Raw genomic sequence first — 20825 nt, forward strand, 5'->3', positions numbered from 1 at the left:
CCGAGCTGGCAGCTCCTGGAAGCCTATCTGTCCCTCGCTGCAGCTCCGCTCCAAGCTGGTGACCCAGGGTCCCCTCCGTTGCAGATACCGACTGGCAACATCAGGGCCTGCGGTAGTGCGTGGCCCGGCCTCTCATGTAGCCTGGAGTGGTCTGCGCAGGTGCAGAAGTACGCTCCAGGCCACGTAAGTGTGATGTTGGAGGGGACCCCGGGCCACCGGCTGTGACAGGAGCTGCGACGAGGGACAGGTAGGCTACCAGGGGCTGGAGGGAACCCCAGATAAGTAGATCTTGTTTTTTTTTGTTGTTGTTGTTTTTTTTGGGGGGGGGGGGGGCTTTCTTTTAATAAGTAAAAGGTATTGGGTGGGATAAACTGAAATAATTTATCACTAAGTCAATATACCTTTTTTTAGAGAGTTATTTTTACTAAAATCTTGTAACCCTAGGTTGAGTTATCCACAGTGGGGATAACAATACTGCCCTTATTTCATTAGTCTACTATTAATGTCTAAGTTCCCTTCTGACTTTCTCATTCCATTGCTTACTACAGACTGGCAAGATAGTATTTGAGGAGTGATCAAGTTGACTTGTTTGAGAACTAACAGAGATGGTTACTGTGGTTATGATGGATTTCTTTAGTATAGAATATCTAATGGAGACACTATGGGCATTTATACAACCCTCACCCTGCCTCCTCTACCACAGCTCACAGCGATCTTACAGAGATCAAGACAATTTGAACATGCAGCCATTTCTTGATGCACAAGCTGCAAACTAGTTCTGTGTCAGATAAATGACACCCAGTATGCTTCACTGAGTGTGAAGTCTCTGCAATCCAACCAGCTTGTAGTGTCAAGCGCTGTCAGTTTGCATCAGAAGCTCAAAGAGAGGAATTTGCTTTGTAATGTTCTATGTGTAAGGGCTAATGTCATGTAAAATTAATTCTTGGATGCATTTAGGCCTTAACAACATTTTCTCCTGCTGATATCCACCCATTTGGCAGTTGTAGAGACATAGTGAAGAACACAGACTCTGTATATCAGCTGTTTGTGAATGGAGGCTTCTCATTTTGGCATATCTAGGTTTAGTTGTTCTGAAAACGGTCTCACCTCAAAAAGGTGCTCCAAAGGATAAGCTCTGAGTTTCTCGCTGCAGCCAAACTTGCTGAATCCAGCTCCCAATAGACCTAAGTAAATAAATGAATTATAAATGTATTGCACAGTTCATTTTTGTTTCCAATTAAATGGTCCAACTAGCAGAAAAAAGATTCACAGACTAATAGCTCGTTTTACATATTTTTTTTTTTACTATAGGCAAAGTCGTGTAAAAACATGTGATCCCTTGGAATAGTGCAGTTCCCATGCAAGTCTCTGATTGGCTGGTCGAGATCACATGCTCATGTATCACTTTTGCTATCAGTTTAGTCGAAAGTGCCACATGACCTTGACCAGCCTGAGACCCACACATACGCCTAATAAAACCAAACTGTCCCTGCGTACTCCTGTCTCTGTGTAATTGGGTCCGTGCTTTTTGCTACTGCGCATGTGCACAGCACGGACAATTGGGACGGGAGGCCGGGGCCAGTTAGCTGGGCGGGCATGTGCACTGACATGCAATGGTGGTGGCAGTGAGAGACAGACCTAGAGCCCGTTTTTAAACGGGCTTAAGTCTACTAGTATGATCATAATGATCTAATTTCACAGAACGTTTCCTAGAGGAGAAATAAAGTATGAAAAATTGATCATTTCTAGCCCATAATATATAATATATTGTGGGCCAGAAATGATCAATTTCTCATACTTTATTTCAGTATTACAGTAAATTATATTTTGCTTTTTTAAGCAAAGCTTTCTAAAGTGGAACTCCATATTTGGGGTCTTGTTATAAAGGTATGGTGTAAAAATAAAGCACCTTTACCACAAAAGTTATTACTATATATCACCACTAATAAGCTAACTTTTTGACACCCACATTTTGGGTGCAAAGTAAATGTGAATGTTGTGTCTGCCTATTCTTGGGGGGATATACCGCAGGTGATGGGTGCGGAGGCCTCCTGTATGCAGAGTGCACCGTGGTGCATGCTGCAGTATGTCCTCTCTCTGGCATGTTACCTCTAGTGTCCCCCAAGCAGCTTTCCGACCTGACTACTAGAGCTCCAGGCTCACTACAGTCACATGACAGTGAGTCTGGAGCTCTAGTGGCCAGTTCAGAAACTGCACAGGACATTAGAGGAAGCAAGCTAGAGGATAGGTAGCTATACATGCTAAAGCATGCTCATACATGCACTCTGCAACATTTGGCCCTTTTTATAGGCCAAAACCACTCACATTTCCTACAATACGGCATGTAAAACAGTAGGTGCATCTGCACTATACCAAAAGTCATGCACATTTGATACTAGCACTTTTAAAAATGTTTAGCAACACTCACCAAATTGAAATCCCCAGTCTCCTAGATAATTCATCCTTACAACTTTATTACCAACTGCCTCTTTAAGATTAGCAATAAAATTTCCTAGAAAAAAGAAAAACACATTTTGAGCAAAAAAAAAAAAAAATAAAAAATAAAAAGACAAGAAAGAATACAGCAATGCTGAAATTCAACGTGTAGTAACCTAAAATATCTCAACTAGATAGGCCATTAAAGAGACACTGAAGCGAAAAAAATGATATAAAGATTTGTATGTGTAGTACAGCTAAGAAATACAACATTAGGAGCAGAGACACAAGTCTAATATTGTTTCCGTGATTGCGTTCGGCTCCACAATCGCTATTTGGGGGCAAAATCTTGCGATTCAGCGTGATTTGCGCTTGTGATTCCCGTTGCATAGAATGGGAATCACAGGGCAATCGCCCCCAAAACGCTGCATGCATCGCGTTTGCGATTGATCAAAATCACAACCGCTGCAGTGTGAATGTATCCATAGGGATACATGTTAGCAGCGCTTTGCTGATCGCCAGCGATCATCAAAGCGCTGAAGAAACGCCCCAATATGAACCAGCCTTTAAGAAACTCCAGTTATCTATGCATAAAGAGCCATTGAGCTCCACAACTTTCAGTTTCACTTTCAATGTCACAGAGAGCTCTGTCTTCTGAAGCTTGTTATCTCATCTGTCAGACACTGTATTTTCTTTTTATCTCTGGAGGACAGGTCAAAAGTTCACTGGCCTGCTCTGTAAAATCATTTAGAATGCTGAGTAGTGTGTAAACTGCAAATATTAGAGAATAATGCCATGCTATAAAAACACTATATCTGAAAATAAAAATATGAGAATATTTTCTTAGCTACTAATGTTCTAGTAATTATCCGTACTACACAACCAATTCATTATATCAATTTTGTTTCGCTTCAGTGTCTCCTTAAAAAGAAAAGGGTACATTTGTAGAGTTAATAACCATAAACTATGACTTGCATGCTATATCTGTATATATTCAATCTTGGAGCTGTTAAGAGTAATACAAAGTTGAGGGAAGTGCCTGAGTAAGCGGTGATATTAGCAGGGCAGTAGGCCGAACAATTATTTTTTTTCTCATTGGTTTTCTGAATGGCCAGTGGCAAGGAACTGAACTACAAATCACTCTCAGCTAGTCAGGGCTGTGGAGTCGGAGTCGGAGTCGTGGAGTCGGAGTCGTGGAGTCGGGCGATTTTGGGTGCCTGGAGTCGGAGTCGGGAAAAAATGCACCGACTCCGACTCCTAATGAATTTGTAACTAATTAAAATAGAAAATATGATAAAATGTTCTATTTCTCAGATAATAGTCATTAAAAATAATGTATATATACAGTGTATATATACAGTAATAGCTGTGCTTAGTCCACAAAAATGAAATAAACCAATCAAAATTAGTTACTTGTGCTGCTTCAATAAAGCAGTCCCCGTATTTTTAAGGTCAGATATACATATCTGATTGTGACTGTATATATATGATGTGTACACAGGAATCTCTTATATATACTAAATAACATCTATGCTGTAAGAATAAAGCCTGATGTGTAGCTGTGTCACTAATAGAGATGGTCAACGAGATGGAAATAATTCTGCATTGATGCTGATTTATGCAAATGTATGCACTCCCTTTGCTGATGAAATCAAATAATATGATATGTAATTAAAATTTGGTTTGGTGACTACAAATTAAAGGGTAACTGAGACGGATGAAAAGTAAAGTTTTTACATACCTGGGGCTTCCTCCAGCCCCCTTCAGGCTAATCAGTCCCTCGCTGTCCTCCACCACCCGGATCTTCTGCTATGAGTCCTGGTAATTCAGCCAGTCAGCGCTGTCCGGCCGCATGCCGCTCCCACAGCCAGGAACATTCTGCACCTGCGCAATAGTGCTGCACAGGTGTAGTATGCTCCTGGCGGCGGAGTGTGTGCATGCGCACTACGCCCGACTGGCTCAAGTACCTGGACTCATAGCAGAAGATCCAGGTGGTGGAGGAGGACAACGAGGGACTGATTATCCTGAAGGCGGCTGGAGGAAGCCCCAGGTATGTATAAAACTTTAATTTCATCTGTCTCAGGTTTACTTTGTTACACAGTAGTACTATACTCTACATATGCACTCCTCACAGAGCTGCAGGGAATCCACTGAGAATGCTGTGCACATTGAACACAGAGGTGTTGTCTGTTTACAATCTCCTCATTCCCCTGCAGAGTACCTGCACATCATTCTTACATGTACCCACACTTACATTGCCTAGGGCCTGATAGATGTTCTTTGTTCCGGTTTGTACCTTTTACAAGTACTCTTACCAAGGACTAGTTTTAGTCTAAAGGGAATAAATATAGTAGTCTACATATCCTTCTCACTTCAGTTGTCTTGTAAAATTCCTAAGCGTTGGCAGTTAAGAGACGAATTTTATGTTACATACTTTTAATCAACAAAATTGTAATATGCAAATTAGAGGAGTCGGAGTCGTGGAGTCGGAGGAATCCTAAACTGAGGAGTCGGAGTCGGTGGATTTTTGGACCGACTCCACAGCCCTGCAGCTAGTGCCTGTGCCAGAGTTTCCTGCATCTACATCGGAGACGTTGCAGTTCAGTATTGTGCTGGGCAGAAAACAAGATTGGCTGCAAAAGGCTATAGTCACTGGTGAGTAAGGAAGATCAAAAGAGATATGTAGGGGAGAGGGAAAAAACAGTAAATAAAAATGCATGCATGTAGTAGTTTATAAATGTGAAAATACTGATCCACATCTGTTGTTACAAGTTACTGTCTATTATGTAGCCCTCATTGCCTTATCAAACATGGGGTTATTGGCTAAACGGGTGCAACATAAACTTCACAACATAACAATTATGAAAGCAATATAACCCAATCCCCAAACATTATCATACCAATTATTGTGGATCGTAAATGTCCAACATGGAATTTTTTGGCAATGTTGGGTGAACTGTAAGAGAAAACAAAGTGAGACTTATTTTAATGATCAGTGTAAGTGGATTTAACTTAGCACTAATGCTAGGAACACACAATTTTCTGACAGATTTACGATCTGATTTCCTAATGATTTTCCATAGAAGTAAATGAAAAATCGATTGGAAAACAGATTGGACATGTATGCTAATTGCTCTCCAGAGCTTACTAATTGTTCTCCAGAGCTCACCCAGGGTAACCTCCCCCCATCCCCCAAAAAACAACAACGCATTATTTCTGTGCAACTACAGGTATTACTCCCTTCGAGCATATTTTTTGCATGATTTCTACAAAGCACCAGCTGGTGACCGCCCAGTCTCTAAGCCACTATTGACAAGAAAGACACTGAGTGGGGTGAGGTGACGGGACGGCATCTATGTGGAACTGGATTTACAGATTGGAAGCAATACAAACACGGTTTATCCGTTCTGTTGCATTAGGGAAATACTGCTTGTGTACAAGTTCAAGCATCTTATAGCAAGAGTCATTACCAAAGAACATGTCTTCACTATTCCAGAATCTATCAGCAGTCCTGTTCTATAGGCTTGTGTAGTCTACCGCCTTGTGGTATTCATGCTCCCGAAGGTTTTCACTCACAATAGCAAAAATACTGTGTTGCACAAGGCAAAGCAAATCAAGCATACAGCAGACTGATTGTTGGAAAGGGGGCATATGCTATGGCAGTTAAAATTTGTTTAACTCTTTATACTTCTGCACAAGCCTAAAGCATATTTTGCAGCTTTCAATACATCCCCAAGTCATGTGGCTAAGTGGAGGGGAGTGTGGAATCATGGAAAGGGTGTTCACTGGGTCAATTGTTGCATAGAAGTCAGTCAAATTAACAAACAACAATTTTCAGAAGATGTATGCGTAATATGCAGAAAAATGATTTGCATGGGAATCTGTTTTAAATCATTTGAATGTTTAGCTTTGAATTTGACCCCCTGCCAAGAACTCTAACATTTTTTGAAACTAAAAATGTATTTCCAGGATGATGCAGCAAGACAATCAACTCCAATCCATTCATGCCCATTCCAGCTTTTTCCTTTGCTCTGGATGCACCAAGTGTTAAGGTGCCCATACATCTAGTGATGTATGGGCAGATCAACCATGAGACAGATCTCTCTCTAATCAAATCTGCTCACCACCCCGCCTCCACCGACTGCCTGGCCACAGATTTTCATGTGATTCGATAAAATTATCAAAAAAGATGGTCAATGGGGCTGCAAAACTGCTAGGTGTATGGTTACCTTTAGAAGACCTGCCTGGGTTCACAGCTTTGTCTGGTTTTTAAGTCAATTGACAACCCCATAATTCATCTTCTGTAGTGTCACTGGGGACAAGAAGTATGGAAAGCTCAGATCTCTCTGGCAGGACAAGCGGTCCTTTCCTGTTCAAAGGCCAGTAGCAGGGGCCAATATGGTGTAATGACAATCATTTGCACTTAAGTCCACCATTCACCTAAGTCCATTTGCTTGGCTAGGTGCAGAGTCGAAGAATGGAGGGGAGGCTTGTGAAACCAGGGAACCTGTAGGTATCAAGACCCCATCATTTCAGGATTTTTGGGGGTAAGTTCAGGAGTCATTTATGATTAACAATGAAACACTGACTGGCTCACAGCAGCCCTTCTTCCTTCAGTCTCCTAGCGCAGCTGTGCAAGAATTACGAAGTATATAAAACAGCATTTTTATTGAGTAAATTACTGGATGAAAATTGTAATTTTAATATTTGCCTGGGGTTTACATTCTAATGTAATATACGAAATTGCAAGTTTAGTAGCCTTACCTGTATTCTACCAGTGTAAGACCCTTAGGAATGTCTGACAGTAGCTCAGAGTTGAATCCATACTTGGGGCCATCTTGTGCTATTTCATGCAAAACTCTCTGAAAAACAAGTTTTATAATAACAGTTATATGTAGGAGGTTTTATTATCCGATTTTCATTTCAAAAGCTTTAACACTCATATTCACACCAGATACAGAGCCGCCCCCACCCTCTGGAACCAATGCCATTAGAAAATGTCAATGTTGAATTGATTTAAACTGCAATTACACAGTTACAAATGTCCCAAACAAGTTATTAATTTACTACATATTAAGAGAAACTTTCCTCAATTAGTGGTTGGGGATGGATATTATTGCATCCACCCTATGGTAGATTTCGACTTCTCCACCCACTTCACCACTAAAATTTGAATAATCTGCAACAAAATCTGCCTCGCTGAAAAAACCCTACCCTCAAACTACCACCCAATCTCCCGCCTTCCCTTTGCCTCTCAAACTCCCCAACGTTTGGCCCAACAACGCATTACCCGATACCTCAACACTAATTCCCTACTTTACCCCCTACAGTCTGGATTACGACCAGCACACTCAACAGAAACAGCCCTCGCCAAGGTGGTCAACGCCTTTACCCTTGCAAAAACCAAAGGCAGTTACTCCATCCTGCTTCTCCTTGACCTCTCCTCGGCATTTGATACTGTAGACCAACCTCCTCCTTCTCCAATCCCTACAGTCCGTGGGCATCCATTTGTCTCCCTCGGTGTCACCTCATCTTCCCGTATTATCTCTGTTCTCCCTGTGCCTCTTTTGACCACCTCTGTGTCACCTCTGTTTCCCCTGTGCTTATTTTCTTCCCCATGTGCCCCTCCCTCTAGGTCCCAGTGTCACCTCTTGACAGAATAGGTATCCAGTCATAAGTGCCCCCAGTATAGGTATCCAGACATAGGTGCCCACAGTATAGGTTAGCAAGGTACAGGTGACCCCAGTATAGGTAGCGAGCTATATGTGCCCCAGTGTAGGTAGCCAGGTACAGATGCCATAGTGTAGGCAGAGAGGTATAGGTGCTCCTGTATAGATAGCTAGGTACAGGTGGTGCCCCAGTGTAGGTAGCAAGCTATAGATGCCCCAGAATAGATTAGCCAGGTGCAGGTGGTGCCCCAGAATAGTCGGGTGCAGGTGGTGCCCTAGAATAGTCAAGTACAGGAGGTGCCCCAGAATAGTCAAGTACAGGAGGTGCCCCAGAATAGTCAGGTGCAGGTGGTGCCCCAGAATAGTCAGGTGCAGGTGGTGCCCCAGAATAGTCAGGTGCAGGTGGTGCCCCAGAATAGTCAGGTGCAGGTGGTGCCCCAGAATAGTCAGGTGCAGGTGGTGCCCCAGAATAGTCAGGTGCAGGTGGTGCCCCAGAATAGATTAGCCAAGGGCAGGTGGTGCCCCAGAATAGATTAGCCAGGTGCCTGTGGTGCCCCAGAATAGTCAGGTACAAGTGGTGCCCCAGAATAGTCAGGTACAAGTGGTGCCTCAGTGTAGTTAGTGAGCAAATAGGTGCCCCAGTATAATCCTATGACACATTTCTCAATTTTAAATTCACTTGGCCAAATTAAATATCATTCCAATACCGATGTACTAATTTCAGTCCCATATAACTCTGGAAAGAGATCCCATCTTTATCCATCTTATAGCCAACAATAAATCCATGCCAGGTTCTCACTGATTCTCAATAACCAGTCAAATTAAAAATAAGTAAATAAGGTCCAGGGTATTGCTGCATCAGACTTGTGTGTACTTTTTTTCTTCTTTCATTTTAACATAATAAATAAGCAGTTGAACTGTATGTGACAGTCTTCATGTGAAGGGTTAACTTCTGAAAGTAGATCCCATTTGTCACATCCCGAGCATAAGAATTTCCAAAAACTTTTGTATAAAGTAAGCAAATATTGTACACGAGAGAGCTACTGTAAATAAGGAAAAGGTGACTATGGCCTCAATTCACTAAGCTTATCTCCTGTCTTTAATAACTCTTCTAGAGTTGTTACCATGGTGATAAAGCATGTAGTATTCAGGAAACATTTTTCATCAGGCAAACCTAAAGTTAACTCTTCTGTCTTTAAGTTAACGCTTTAATCCTTAAAATAACTCCAGAGTTAAAGACAGGCTGTTCATTAACTGCGTGTGAAAATAACTACAGAGGAGGTAAATTAACTACAGAAGAGGTAACGTAAGGAATGAAGAGATAAAGATAACTCTTACTGTGTGGAGGTAAGTTTTCTCTTGCCTTATTATCTCCAGCATGATCTTAGTGAATTGAGGCCAATGGGTGTTACATAGGAGAAACATTCCAGATTAGAAGAAAGAATGGAAGTCGAGTTTGTATGCTCAGGTTGTGCTGAAGGGAATCACTCCAGAAACCTTGATTAAAGAGACTAAAAAATTACAACGTTTTTTTCTACCATCCTACAAGTTCCTAAACCTATTCTAATGTGCTCTGGCTTACTGCAGCACTTTCTACTATCACTGTCTCTGTAATAAATCAATGTATCTTTCCCCTGTCAGACTTGTCCCCCTGTGTCTGAAAGGCTGCCAACTCCTCCGTGCTGGTCTGTTTATGCACACCCCTTTCCAGGCCCCTCTATGCACACTCCAGTGTGTGTGTGTTATTTACACAAGCAAGCAGCGTCTTTGCTATCTTATCAGTGATAGAAGATACCTGGATAAAAATCCTCCTCTGTTAGGCTGTGAAAGGAGCTGGCTGACACATACTGAGGAATTACAGACAGGAAGAAACAATCAGCCTCACAGCCTGTCACTAGTATTCAGTGGGTGAGAGCTGCAGGGGACAGAAGGTAAACACACAAATGATCTCTTGAGATTGAAAAGGAAGGCTGTATACAGCCTGATTGTGTATGGATGTATTTTCTATGTGCGGACATACTGTACATCAACCTACTTCCTGTTTTGGTGGCCATTTTGTTTGTTTATAAACAAACTTTTTAAAACTGTTTTTGACTACTTTTAATGCGGCGGGGGAGCGGCAAAATTGTGACAGAGGGTAATAGGAGATGTCCCCTAACACCTAGTTTCTCAACATGCGGTACGCGTACCCCAGGGGGTACTTCTGATGGTTCCAGGGGGTACTCGGGTTTGATATACTTAACCAAGAATAACAAATTTAGAGTTTTAAAAAATGATAAATCTTATATAAACAACACCAAAATAGTATTTTAGATAATTAAAAGCAATAGTTAAGGCTTGGAAATTGTTTGGTACCAATTATCATGTACTATAATTGAATATATATTTGTCAAGGGGTACTTGTGATAATATTTACTATGCTAGGGGGTACTTGGTGAATTCAGGGTTTTAAAAGGGGTACATACCAATAAAATGTTGAGAAACACTGCCCTAACACACTGGTATGTTTACTTTTGTGCGATTTTAACAATACAACAAAAAAAAAAAAAGACATCCAGCTCATAGATTCTCAACATGTGGTACGCGTACCCCAGGGGGTACTTCTTATGGTTCCAGGGGGCACTCAGGCTTGATATATTTAACCAAGAATAATACATTAAGAGTTTTAAAAAATGATAAATCCTATTTAAACAACACTAAATTTGTATTTTAGCTAATTAAAAGCAATAGTAAATGCTTGGAAATTATTTAGAACCAATTACCGGTATGTACTACAAGAAATATATATTTGTCAAGGGGTACATGTGATAATGTTTACTATGTAAGGGGGTACTTGGCGAGTACAGGGTATTACAAGGGGTACATACCAATAAAATTTTGAAAAACATTGCTCTAGCTGTTTTGTGATAGTATAAATGCATGCTTTTTTTCAAAACTCACCTTAATTAATAAATCTCTGTTGATTGTGAAGGTAACGCAACCTTGGCCAGTGCCTATTTCACTTATAACGGAATTACTAGATAGCTAGAAGTTATAGCAACAACCAAAAAAAGGCGGATTAAAATGCATTCAACATAAAACAGCCGTGGGATATTTACATACAAGTTTACAATTTGTTTCAAAATTCAATGATCAGCGTTTTAGGTACTGTATACAATTCAAAAGCCACGCCATGAAAAGGAAACTTTCTGGGATACTAATATAATAAAGAGACATACTTCATATTACATTGGTTGAGGCTCACTGACACAAAAATGACAATATTATGGGAAAAAGATCCCTTCTCCATAGTATTACTTTTTGCTATTTAGCAACTTTTCAATTTTAAAAATCATGAATTTTGTAAAGGTGCCCATACACTAATAGACTATCACTGGCAGATTCGATCACTGTGATTGAATCTGCCCGAGATTGATGCCCTAACATGGCTGTCTGCTCATAATATCGATAGATTTCTGAGCAAAATCGATCAAAATTATGTTACTTAAATGCACCAGATGGAATATTTCACTTGAAATGGGCCGGGGGGTGCGGGGTTAGATTGAAGGCCAAGCCGATAACAGCACCCGAAGTCTCCCCAATGACTAGTGCTCTCCCGGGGACCCTGCAGAGTACTCTCAGCAGCAGAGAGGCCTCATTTGTGTGGCCGGCATTCACCGTGCTGTCTGTGTTCTCATGTCTACTTCCCCAGGACACCAGCTCCTGTTATCTATGACCTAGTGAATGTTATAGAAGGTGCAGGGAGCATTATTAATTGATGGGGGCAGGGGACACATCAGCCATCTGTGAGGGGTCCCATAGATTTTCAATAGACTTCAAGCTGCATCTATTTGCAGTGTGTGGCAGACATAGATCCTTCTCTAATCAGATTCCAATCAGAGAGGGATCTATCCTTTGGGCATGTCGCATCTAGCAATGCATGTTTAATAAAGAGACAATGTTTACAAGTGTATCATGATCTAGCATTCCATCAAATTAATTACTGAACTGGAGATTGAAGAGGATGATCAATTGTTCAGAAAGCTGGCCAAAGATCTACTGGTGTGTACCAGGCCTAAAGGTAAGGCTACGAGCCACATCACATAAGTGACTTGTGCCAAAAGTAAATCCTCCATGTGATCTAATGCAACTGCCCATAATCATGCCAGATAACCAGCACTTTTATAGATGCTAAACATTTGCTAGCCTGGTACAGCTCTAAAGATGTGATGCCCATCAATATTTATAAATTATTTTGTGCTAAACTAAGCTTAAAGTGAACCTCCAGACTAAAAATCTACTCAGCAGCACTGAAAAGTCTTGGTGTTTCTTTAACAGTTCCACAGCATCAGAACTTTGATTTTCTTACCCAAGCCTCATTTTTAGCTGCACATAAGCTAAGCTCCTCCCCATCAAATATCTGCATGGGCATTTTACCCCTGAGCAAAGCATGATGGGATTTCTGATGATGTTGTTCTTGATGCCTACCGCACGCAGCTGGGAGGGGTGATCAGGACACAGGACAGTTGGAACTGTGTTTCATGCTCCCTGTCCCCTCCTTTACACCAAAAAGATGGCTGCCCCATGAAATCACAAACATTTACCTGTTCTTTTAAAACAGGGTGGGTAAGAGATTATATTACCTATCTATTTTAATTAAACATAACTAATGTAACAAGTATGTTTGTTTAGGCTTAAGTTCCTCTTTAACTACAAATTACCAGGGCTACTGAAAGCAACTAATTATTTAGACAGATACCAGTGTACCTTTCCTGCAAGTCTGTGGGCTTTTTCCTTGTGACTGACTGCATCAAAATAGTCTTTTGTAACAGAGTTCACAAAAAGCTTAAAATCAGGCGTCAACCTAAAGAGGAAACAAAAAGCAAATTGCTTACACAAGGATTTTATTTGCAGCAGATTACAGGGGGATATCAAATTATAACAATGAAAATGTCTACACTCACAGTTAAAACGAAATCTCCGTTAGTAAAGCTGGAGCAAACAAAAAGCAGTATCTCCTGCAACAGCTAGGCCCCTTTCACACTGGGGCATTGCGTTACTCTCAGTCTCAGTGGCCATTAGTCTATGCTCTCAGTCGCAGTGGCCATTAGTCTCTATGAGATTGGCCACAGTATTCGATTGCCGCGTGGTACGATTTAGATTGTTGTGGTAGCAGTGCGGCACGCATGCGCACATCAAAAGAAAATCAGTGACGTACTTCCTGACCAGCAGGGAGCACGTCACTGAGCGGGGGACCGAGCTACGCTAATTACCCCGTCAGCGTAGTCTGCCACAAGGTGTGAAATTAGCTTCCAGAATTTCATAATCTAAGAGCCTTTTTTCAGAGCTGGCCATTGTGGGTTGAAATGCGTTAGATGTTGCATGCAATGCAACTTTACATTTGCTCATAGGACATTAATCAAAAGCCTACATGGCAGCTGCTAGGGGAGTCATTGCCAGATCTGGTCCAGCAGAGTGTCAGCCCCTTCTCAGCTCAAAGTGTCAAACGAAGTCCAACACTGATTACCTCCGGCCCCATCCTCTGCTGCTGGAGCACATAATTTAAATATTATGTGGGTGCATTTGGGCTCGTCACTAGGTGGCGCCATTGCCAGATCTAGTCCGGCACTTTGTCAAGCTATGTGGACCAAACTGCCCAAGACTTTGATTCCCTTCAATATCACGCTGTGCCGCATAATATGGTAATTATGCTGGCTTGTGGGCAATGGGGCAGAGTTTGGAAAGGCTTAATGTTAAAATATCATAGCCCCTAGTTCTCTAGCAGGGCCTTAAACACTTCAGCACAATATAGACAAATACATAAAAATAAGTAAAAGATCAGCATTTTACTGTTTTTTGAGGACTTGAACTGCATGAATATGTGGGATCAATTCTTTCTCAGGAACTCTCAAAATTTGTGACACCTATAAGGCAAAACGTTAATTAAAGCTATTATTACAATTTGTAAGGCAGTACTAGAACCATTATTACATCACATTACAGCACGTTAGGGAAGATCCCCCACTTTTCCTGTCCAGCTGACCACCCAGTGGATAATCCAGAAGCTTTCCCCATCACCCTCAATCTTCCAGCACTGGGACCACCAGAGCTTGTCAACAAGGGCTTGTGGATGAAGCCAAGGCTGCACTGCACAGGCGTAAGCCACCTGCACAGTAGCATGGAGCCAAACTGGCTCAGCACAGGCATAAGCCACCTGCACAGTAGCATGGAGCTAAACTGGCTCAGCTTTTTTTTTTGCTGAGACAGAGTGGCTGCTTCTTTCTACTTCACAGACATGAGGCTTCCTGCTATAACTTCTGAGGGTTCTAGCACTGGACTGATGGTCAGGAGGAGGATGTGGGAAGCCTCTGGAGGATCCAGAGACTTCCCTCATGGTTATTGTGTGACTTTTTGTTCTGTAGATCTCACACATTTGCTTTAACTATTTGTCATAAGCACTGCAATGATCTGCATGACAGCCAAGTGCCTATAAGCTACTAAAAAGGTCAGTTTAATGTGCAACTAAAATGAAAGACATCTCAGGTAACATGTAACATACTACCTGGGGCTTTCTTAAGCCCCCTTGAGGCCACTCAGGCCTTGCATAAGGTGAATAAAAAAAAAAAAAAAAAAAAATCTACTTGCCTGGGGCTTCCTCCAGCCCTTGGAAGCCGTCCTGTGCCCTCGCCACAGCTCCGGTGGCTCCGGGTCCCCTCTGGGGCGATGTCGGCATCTTACTGCACTCCAGCGCGCGGCTCACGGAGTCGCACTGATGTCATCCGGACTGTACTGCGCAGGCACCTGGCGAGGTCGGCATCTGCACCAGAGGGGACCGGGAGCCACCGAAGCTGCAGCGAGGGCACAGGACGGCTGCCAGGGGCTGGAGGAAGCTCCAAGAACTTAGCTTTTTGATTTTTATTCACCTCGGACCTCCCTTAAAGTGAACCTCCGGACTAAAAATCGACTCAGCAGCACTGAAAAGGCTTGGTTTTCTTTAACAGTTTCACAGCATCAGAACTTTGTTTCTCTTATACAAGCCTCATTTTTAGCTGCACAGAAGAAAACTGCCCGGGCTTTTTTCCCCTGATGCTGTGCAAAGCATGATGGGATTTCTGATGATGTTGTTCTCGTTCTGCTGTTTTGGTGCAATTTTTTTTTTTTTTTTACATTTTGAATTTGACATTTGAAGCCTAGCGTGTGCAGCTGGGAGGGGTAATCAGGACACAGGACAGTTGGAACTGTGTCTCCTGCTCCTTGTCACCTCCTTTCAACCAAAAAGATGGCTGCCCCCATGACAAAGATGGCAGCCCCCATGAATCACAAACATTTGCCTGTTCTTTTAAAACAGGGTGGGTAAGAGATTATATTACCTATCTATTCTAATCGACATAACTAATGTAACTTGATGTGTCCAATACCCCGCCGGATCGATACTGCGCTCGATCCCTGCGGGCGGACAATGGGACAAAAACGAGCGGAAGATAAGAATCGCCCACGGGGACGAGCGGGAATCGATACGGGCTGGCGCATAATCTACTCCGTGTATGCCCAGCATAAGAAGGTACTGTGATTGGAGAACTGTTCCCCACAAGGTTTCCTGCTGGGTCCCCAAAAGCAGAATAGCACCAAAAACACTAAGAATCCCCCATGAAGAGATGGACTATTTCAAAATGCCAGATTTTTTCTAATTACTACAATGACAGCAACATAGGAAAAAATACATTTATAGAGTATTTTACTGTGGGACATCCCAAATATATGCATACACATTACCATTTTTCACACAGGTTTTCAACAGGTTGATCTATAATTTCTATCAATTTTCAGACCAGTGCTGCACAAAATTGATCTCATTCTCAATTAGGAGCAGATCAAATACGCAGAAAATTATCAATCGATCTGTCAGAAAAATTGCATCTTGTTTACCAGCCTTTATGGTTGCAGTACGATGCATACAGTAGTACCTAGGTTCTCAACGTGTGGTAGGCGTACCCCAGGGGGTACTTCTGATGGTTCCAGGGGGTACTCAAGCTTAATATACTTAACTAAGAATAACAAATTTAGAGTTTTAGAAAACTATAAATCTTATTTAAACAACACCAAATTAGTGTTTTAGCTAATTAAAAGCAATCATAAATGCTTGAAAATTGTTTAGAACCAATTATGTACTATGATTAAATATATTTGTCAACGGTACTTCTGATAATGTTTACTATGCCAGGGGGTACTCGGAGAGTACTGAGTTTTAAAAGGGGTACATTCCATTGGTACATGCCATTCACTATATACCAGTAGCTTCAGTGTTAGTCTACTTTCACACTGGTGGGTTGGCCAATAACATTGCTTTGTTAATGCCGTGCAATTTCTTTGTAATGGTATGTTGGAAGTGTGGTGCATTGGATCTGTTGACATACTGCGATGCATGCAGTGCAGTACTGCAATATGTTAGTGTTAACAGCTGCAGTGAAGCATACTTTGTATGTACTACTGCAGTGTTTCTCAACATTTTATTGTAGTACATACAAAGTATGCTTCACTGCAGCTGTTAACACTAACATTATGCAGTACCGCACTGCATGCATCACAGTATGCCAACAGATCCAATGCACCACACTTCCAACATACCATTACAATGACATTGCATAGCATTAGCAAAGCGATTTTATTGGCCGACCCACCAGTGTGAAAGTAGGCTAACTGAAGCTACTGATATATAGTGAATTATACCACCAAACCATGTACAGCACTTATAATATTAACTATTTGCATTTTATGTTCCTGGAGTAGACTTTCCCTGTGAAATCTGATGATTCTGAGTAAAATATCGTTGCTACAAATCTGTGTGTGTCACAATGGCATCTTTTCTCACTAGCTGTGACTGTCCAATGGTTTACGAGTGTGAACGTCTCCTAATAAAACATTTCATGCTATTAAGAGCATCTCTGTGCTGAATGCAATGCTTAGTGTGTACGAGAAGGGCACAGCACGGTACCTGCTCTGCAATAACTCTCCTAAAGTGACCGGCCATCTCCACCTGTCTAGCAACGAATCAGCTCCAGCCCAGCAGCACATCAGCGGGTCACACTGTCTGACAGAGAGCACAGGAAGAAGCACATGTTTCACCCTGACCCGTATGCCCCTCCCCCGGAAGCCGCTCTCTACCAATCCCAGCTTCCAGTCCGAGCTGTGACCTCTGTGGAGGGAAGTCCTGAAACTCGTGTATCACTGGAGGGAATTGTACAGCGCCACTGGTAAGTGGGGATCCGGAGATCTGCTCCGAGCTGTGTGTGTTGGACAGATTCCTGTACTCTGCTGGCACTGTGCAGCTATCAGGGAGGTCTATCAGATCACTTGTGTGTTTTTATATAGGACACTTTTCAGCAATGGGACCCTTTGGAACTTCTCCCTAATGCCACGGTATACTGCATTCTTTTGTGTCAAGCCCTGAGAAAATTCATCTTTCCTCAATTTGTTCTTACTACTCATTCAAGTAGTATGAAAATGTAGCTTCATACAGCCCATTGATATCTGGCTGATTCAATCACTGTGATCGTATCTGTTAAGATCTAGAAATAGATGATGCTTTCAGCTGATATCTGTCAATCGATGGAAGTTGTCTTCTGGCAACAGGTTGGGAATATTGGCAGATTGATTGTTGGTTAGCATCGGACGGTGCAACGCTGCGCATGCTGAAATCTAATCAAAAAATCTATGTTTAGTGTATGGCAGTTATCGATCCCTCTCTGATCAGATTTGATCTGACAGGGATCTATTTGATAGTCAAATCTGGTGGCCATCTCTAAGTGTATGGCCAACTTTAGGCTAGGTTCACAGTGGGCGATGCTTTTCCTGTAACAGCAGGAAGGCAACACAATAGGTAAGTGGCACTGCATGTTATCTGCACAAAGCGTTGCATACAGTCAATGAATAGTATTCTTTACTGTTAATGCATGTGTTTGTGGGAACACACAGCATGCCATTCTACCATGCTGAACGCTGTTATACCACACCTGCTGTACAAGAAGTGTCACAAAGGTGGTGTATTGCTGTGCGCGTTACAATGCTACCATTACACCGCACCACTGTTAACATGGTCTAAGTATTCAATGCAAGGTGTGATGCTCTAAAGAGAGACATTTTCTCTTTACTTGTTTTTGCATCAGAAAGCTTCTGTAATAATAAAATAAAAATATATTAAAAAAAACCTCTTGAACTTAATCGGAAGTGGGAGACCTGTCCACCACCCGTGCTGAGCACTAGCAATTCCCAGCCGGAGGACGGGAGCACATAACAGGTGGTGAATTCACCACCTTCAGCTGCTCCTGGAAAAGAGACCCAAGCTGAGAAGATTCATGAGAGAATAAATGGGAACAGCTATACACTAGGCCAGTGATGGCTAACCTTGGCACTCCAGCTGGGACAAAACTACACATTTCATCATGCCTCTGCCTCCCTGAATTATGCATAGAGCTGTCAAGGGTATTGCAATGACTCATGGGACTTGTAGTTCCACCACAGCTGAAGTACCAAGGTTAGCCATCACTACACTAGGCATTCCCAGCTGTATTGACATGCAGTCCTGATAGTCTCCACATTTGTTGCTAATGGCCACTACAGGACTGTTGTGCATTCCATATATTGCACACAGATGTTGAAGTAATAATAACTGTACACACATCACAGTATTGACTTTCCTGCATTAATAATTGGCTGTCCAGTTTTTGCTCACCAGGGGTTTGGATCAACAGTTTGCAGGTCATCTGGGGAAGGAAGTCAGTTGGTCATGTGTCAGAACGGGTTTCTTTGATTGCAATATATGCTACAGCTGAATATACTGTCTATTTTATATAGTTCTAAATTAGTAGGATTTAGGTGTACCGTCACTATTGTACATGTCTTATATCATTTCCAGCATATACCGTAGCTATTTATTGTGCTTCAATTAAATTACTTGTGATATGGAAACAGTTATTTGCTTTGTTTGCTATTTGCTTTCCAATTCCAGGAAAAAATATTTTAATTTTTTTGTACTGTTTTGGATTTTCCCTGTTACATGTCTGAATGAGGGAATTTCCATTTCTTTCTGTCCAGAAAGGAAGTGAGGACATTACTTCAAGTGTGACTCAAAATCAAATAAAACCTTTTTTGTTTTGTAGAATGGAGAACAATTAGAATATCCAAACATAGTAGAGCAGTGTAGTCACAGCACCTTGGCGCCTGCGGTGATCTGGAGCCAATTTGCTCGCTATAGGAGATCTTATAAGTAAACACTGTTCCAACAAAGTACCATACATTGTCAAAATAGCATACATTTAGGCTACTTACACACCAGGACGTTGCGTTTAGGGGACGTTATAGGGCACATAACATGCCCCTATCGCAACGCCTGGTGGTGTTGGAGCAGGACGCTACCAAGAGCCGCGTTACAAGCAACTCTTGGTGCGCCTGCTCTGTCGGAGGCGCTGCGGAGACCACCTGAGCGGAGCTCTCCACATCACGTGGTCCCTCCAGCCAAGCAGCGGCCGCTCCAAAGAGTAAACACTGCAAGTGCAGTTAATGCCAAGTAGCCATGTGCCTGGCTACGTAACGGCCTCTCCCCGCCTCCTCTCCGCCCCTAAAATAAAAAAAACACCCGTACTGAGCATGTGCAAACAGTCTAACGCGGCTTAGCCCTGTATAAAGTACTGCATGCAGTACGTTGTCTTGACGTGAAGCGTTACTGTGTAACGCAACGTGGGCACTGTGAACAGCCCATTGATTTTTCATTACTGTGCGGTGGGCTGCGTTACAGGCTGCTCTAACGTGCGCCTGTAACATCCCACTGTGAACGCAGCCTTAAAGGAAGCATAAAGCAAAATGTCCTGCCCCATGATATACTTACTGGGGGCTTCCTAGTTTCTGGTGATATTCAGACACTGTAGTAGAGAGGTTGGGTGTAGCGAGTGCACACTATATATCAGCTGAAAAAACATTCAAAATGATGGTGCAACATCCAGAAAAGTACATAGTTCATCCAACAATGCCAAGAGAAAAAAAGGGTTCCAGGAGCAGCTCATCAAATAGTAAAATTCAACTTTTAATCAACTTCCTTAAAAAAGTGATGCCAAGCAGCAATAAAAATAGTAAATACAAGTAAAGAAATACTTATCAGGCACATGTGGTAAAATAGAGGTGCGGAGGATCAGTTATTCAGACACTACTGCAGCCAAATAAGCTGCCAGGCAACTGGTAATGGTTAAAGGGAAAAAAATATGGCAGCCTCCTTATTATACTCACCTCAGTTGTCCTTTATGGTGAAATTAATGGAATCAATGTCCCCTTGCCCACTTGCTGAGCTGCGGGCTCGATCCTCACTTTGCTCGAACAACTTTTTATTCTGGGCACTTGTTAGTGCTCAGTACTGGCGCTAGACAGGAGGCCCCCCCCCCCCATGGAGTCAGATTTAAATTGCACCTGAATTGCACTGGAGGGAGGCACAACGGAAACTGAACTACTCAGCGAGAGTGCAGTTCAACCTCCCATCTGAAAGAGGCCTTACTGTATGTTCACATGTACAGTGGACATTGCACACCAGTAGCCTCACCCACTCGCTGGGCTTTGGGCTGGAAATTCAGGTTGCAAGGTCAGTGCTGCTGGAGGACATTATGGGGTAATGTATGTGCTCCATGACTTTGCACATACTCATTATCATTTGTATGCTATTATGTTGGGTACGCTTTAATGCTGTACCACAGCCTCAGT

At 42.3% G+C, this 20825-nt stretch overlaps 2 protein-coding genes across 2 annotated transcripts in view; one reads left to right on the forward strand and one right to left on the reverse strand.

Moving 5' to 3' along the window:
* RARS2 (arginyl-tRNA synthetase 2, mitochondrial) overlaps positions 1–17208 on the reverse strand; it is a 47445-nt gene extending 30237 nt beyond the window's left edge. Inside the window, exons 1-8 of the mRNA XM_068231130.1 lie at positions 17077–17208; positions 13935–14008; positions 12852–12948; positions 11046–11129; positions 7201–7298; positions 5337–5392; positions 2429–2512; positions 1108–1184 (exon numbers count right to left, since the gene is read on the reverse strand). Coding sequence (XP_068087231.1) covers positions 1108–1184; positions 2429–2512; positions 5337–5392; positions 7201–7298; positions 11046–11129; positions 12852–12948; positions 13935–14008; positions 17077–17112 — 606 coding nt within the window. The 5' untranslated portion in view covers positions 17113–17208. The remainder of the gene's footprint in view (positions 1–1107; positions 1185–2428; positions 2513–5336; positions 5393–7200; positions 7299–11045; positions 11130–12851; positions 12949–13934; positions 14009–17076) is intronic.
* Positions 17209–17211: 3 nt separating this feature from the next.
* Positions 17212–20825, forward strand: part of ORC3 (origin recognition complex subunit 3) — a 149045-nt gene continuing 145431 nt past the window's right edge. Inside the window, exon 1 of the mRNA XM_068231129.1 lies at positions 17212–17335. The gene's annotated coding sequence lies outside the window, so the exon portion shown is untranslated. The remainder of the gene's footprint in view (positions 17336–20825) is intronic.

Source organism: Hyperolius riggenbachi, chromosome 4 (genome assembly GCF_040937935.1).
Source record: "Hyperolius riggenbachi isolate aHypRig1 chromosome 4, aHypRig1.pri, whole genome shotgun sequence".
Taxonomy (NCBI): Eukaryota; Metazoa; Chordata; class Amphibia; order Anura; family Hyperoliidae; genus Hyperolius; species Hyperolius riggenbachi.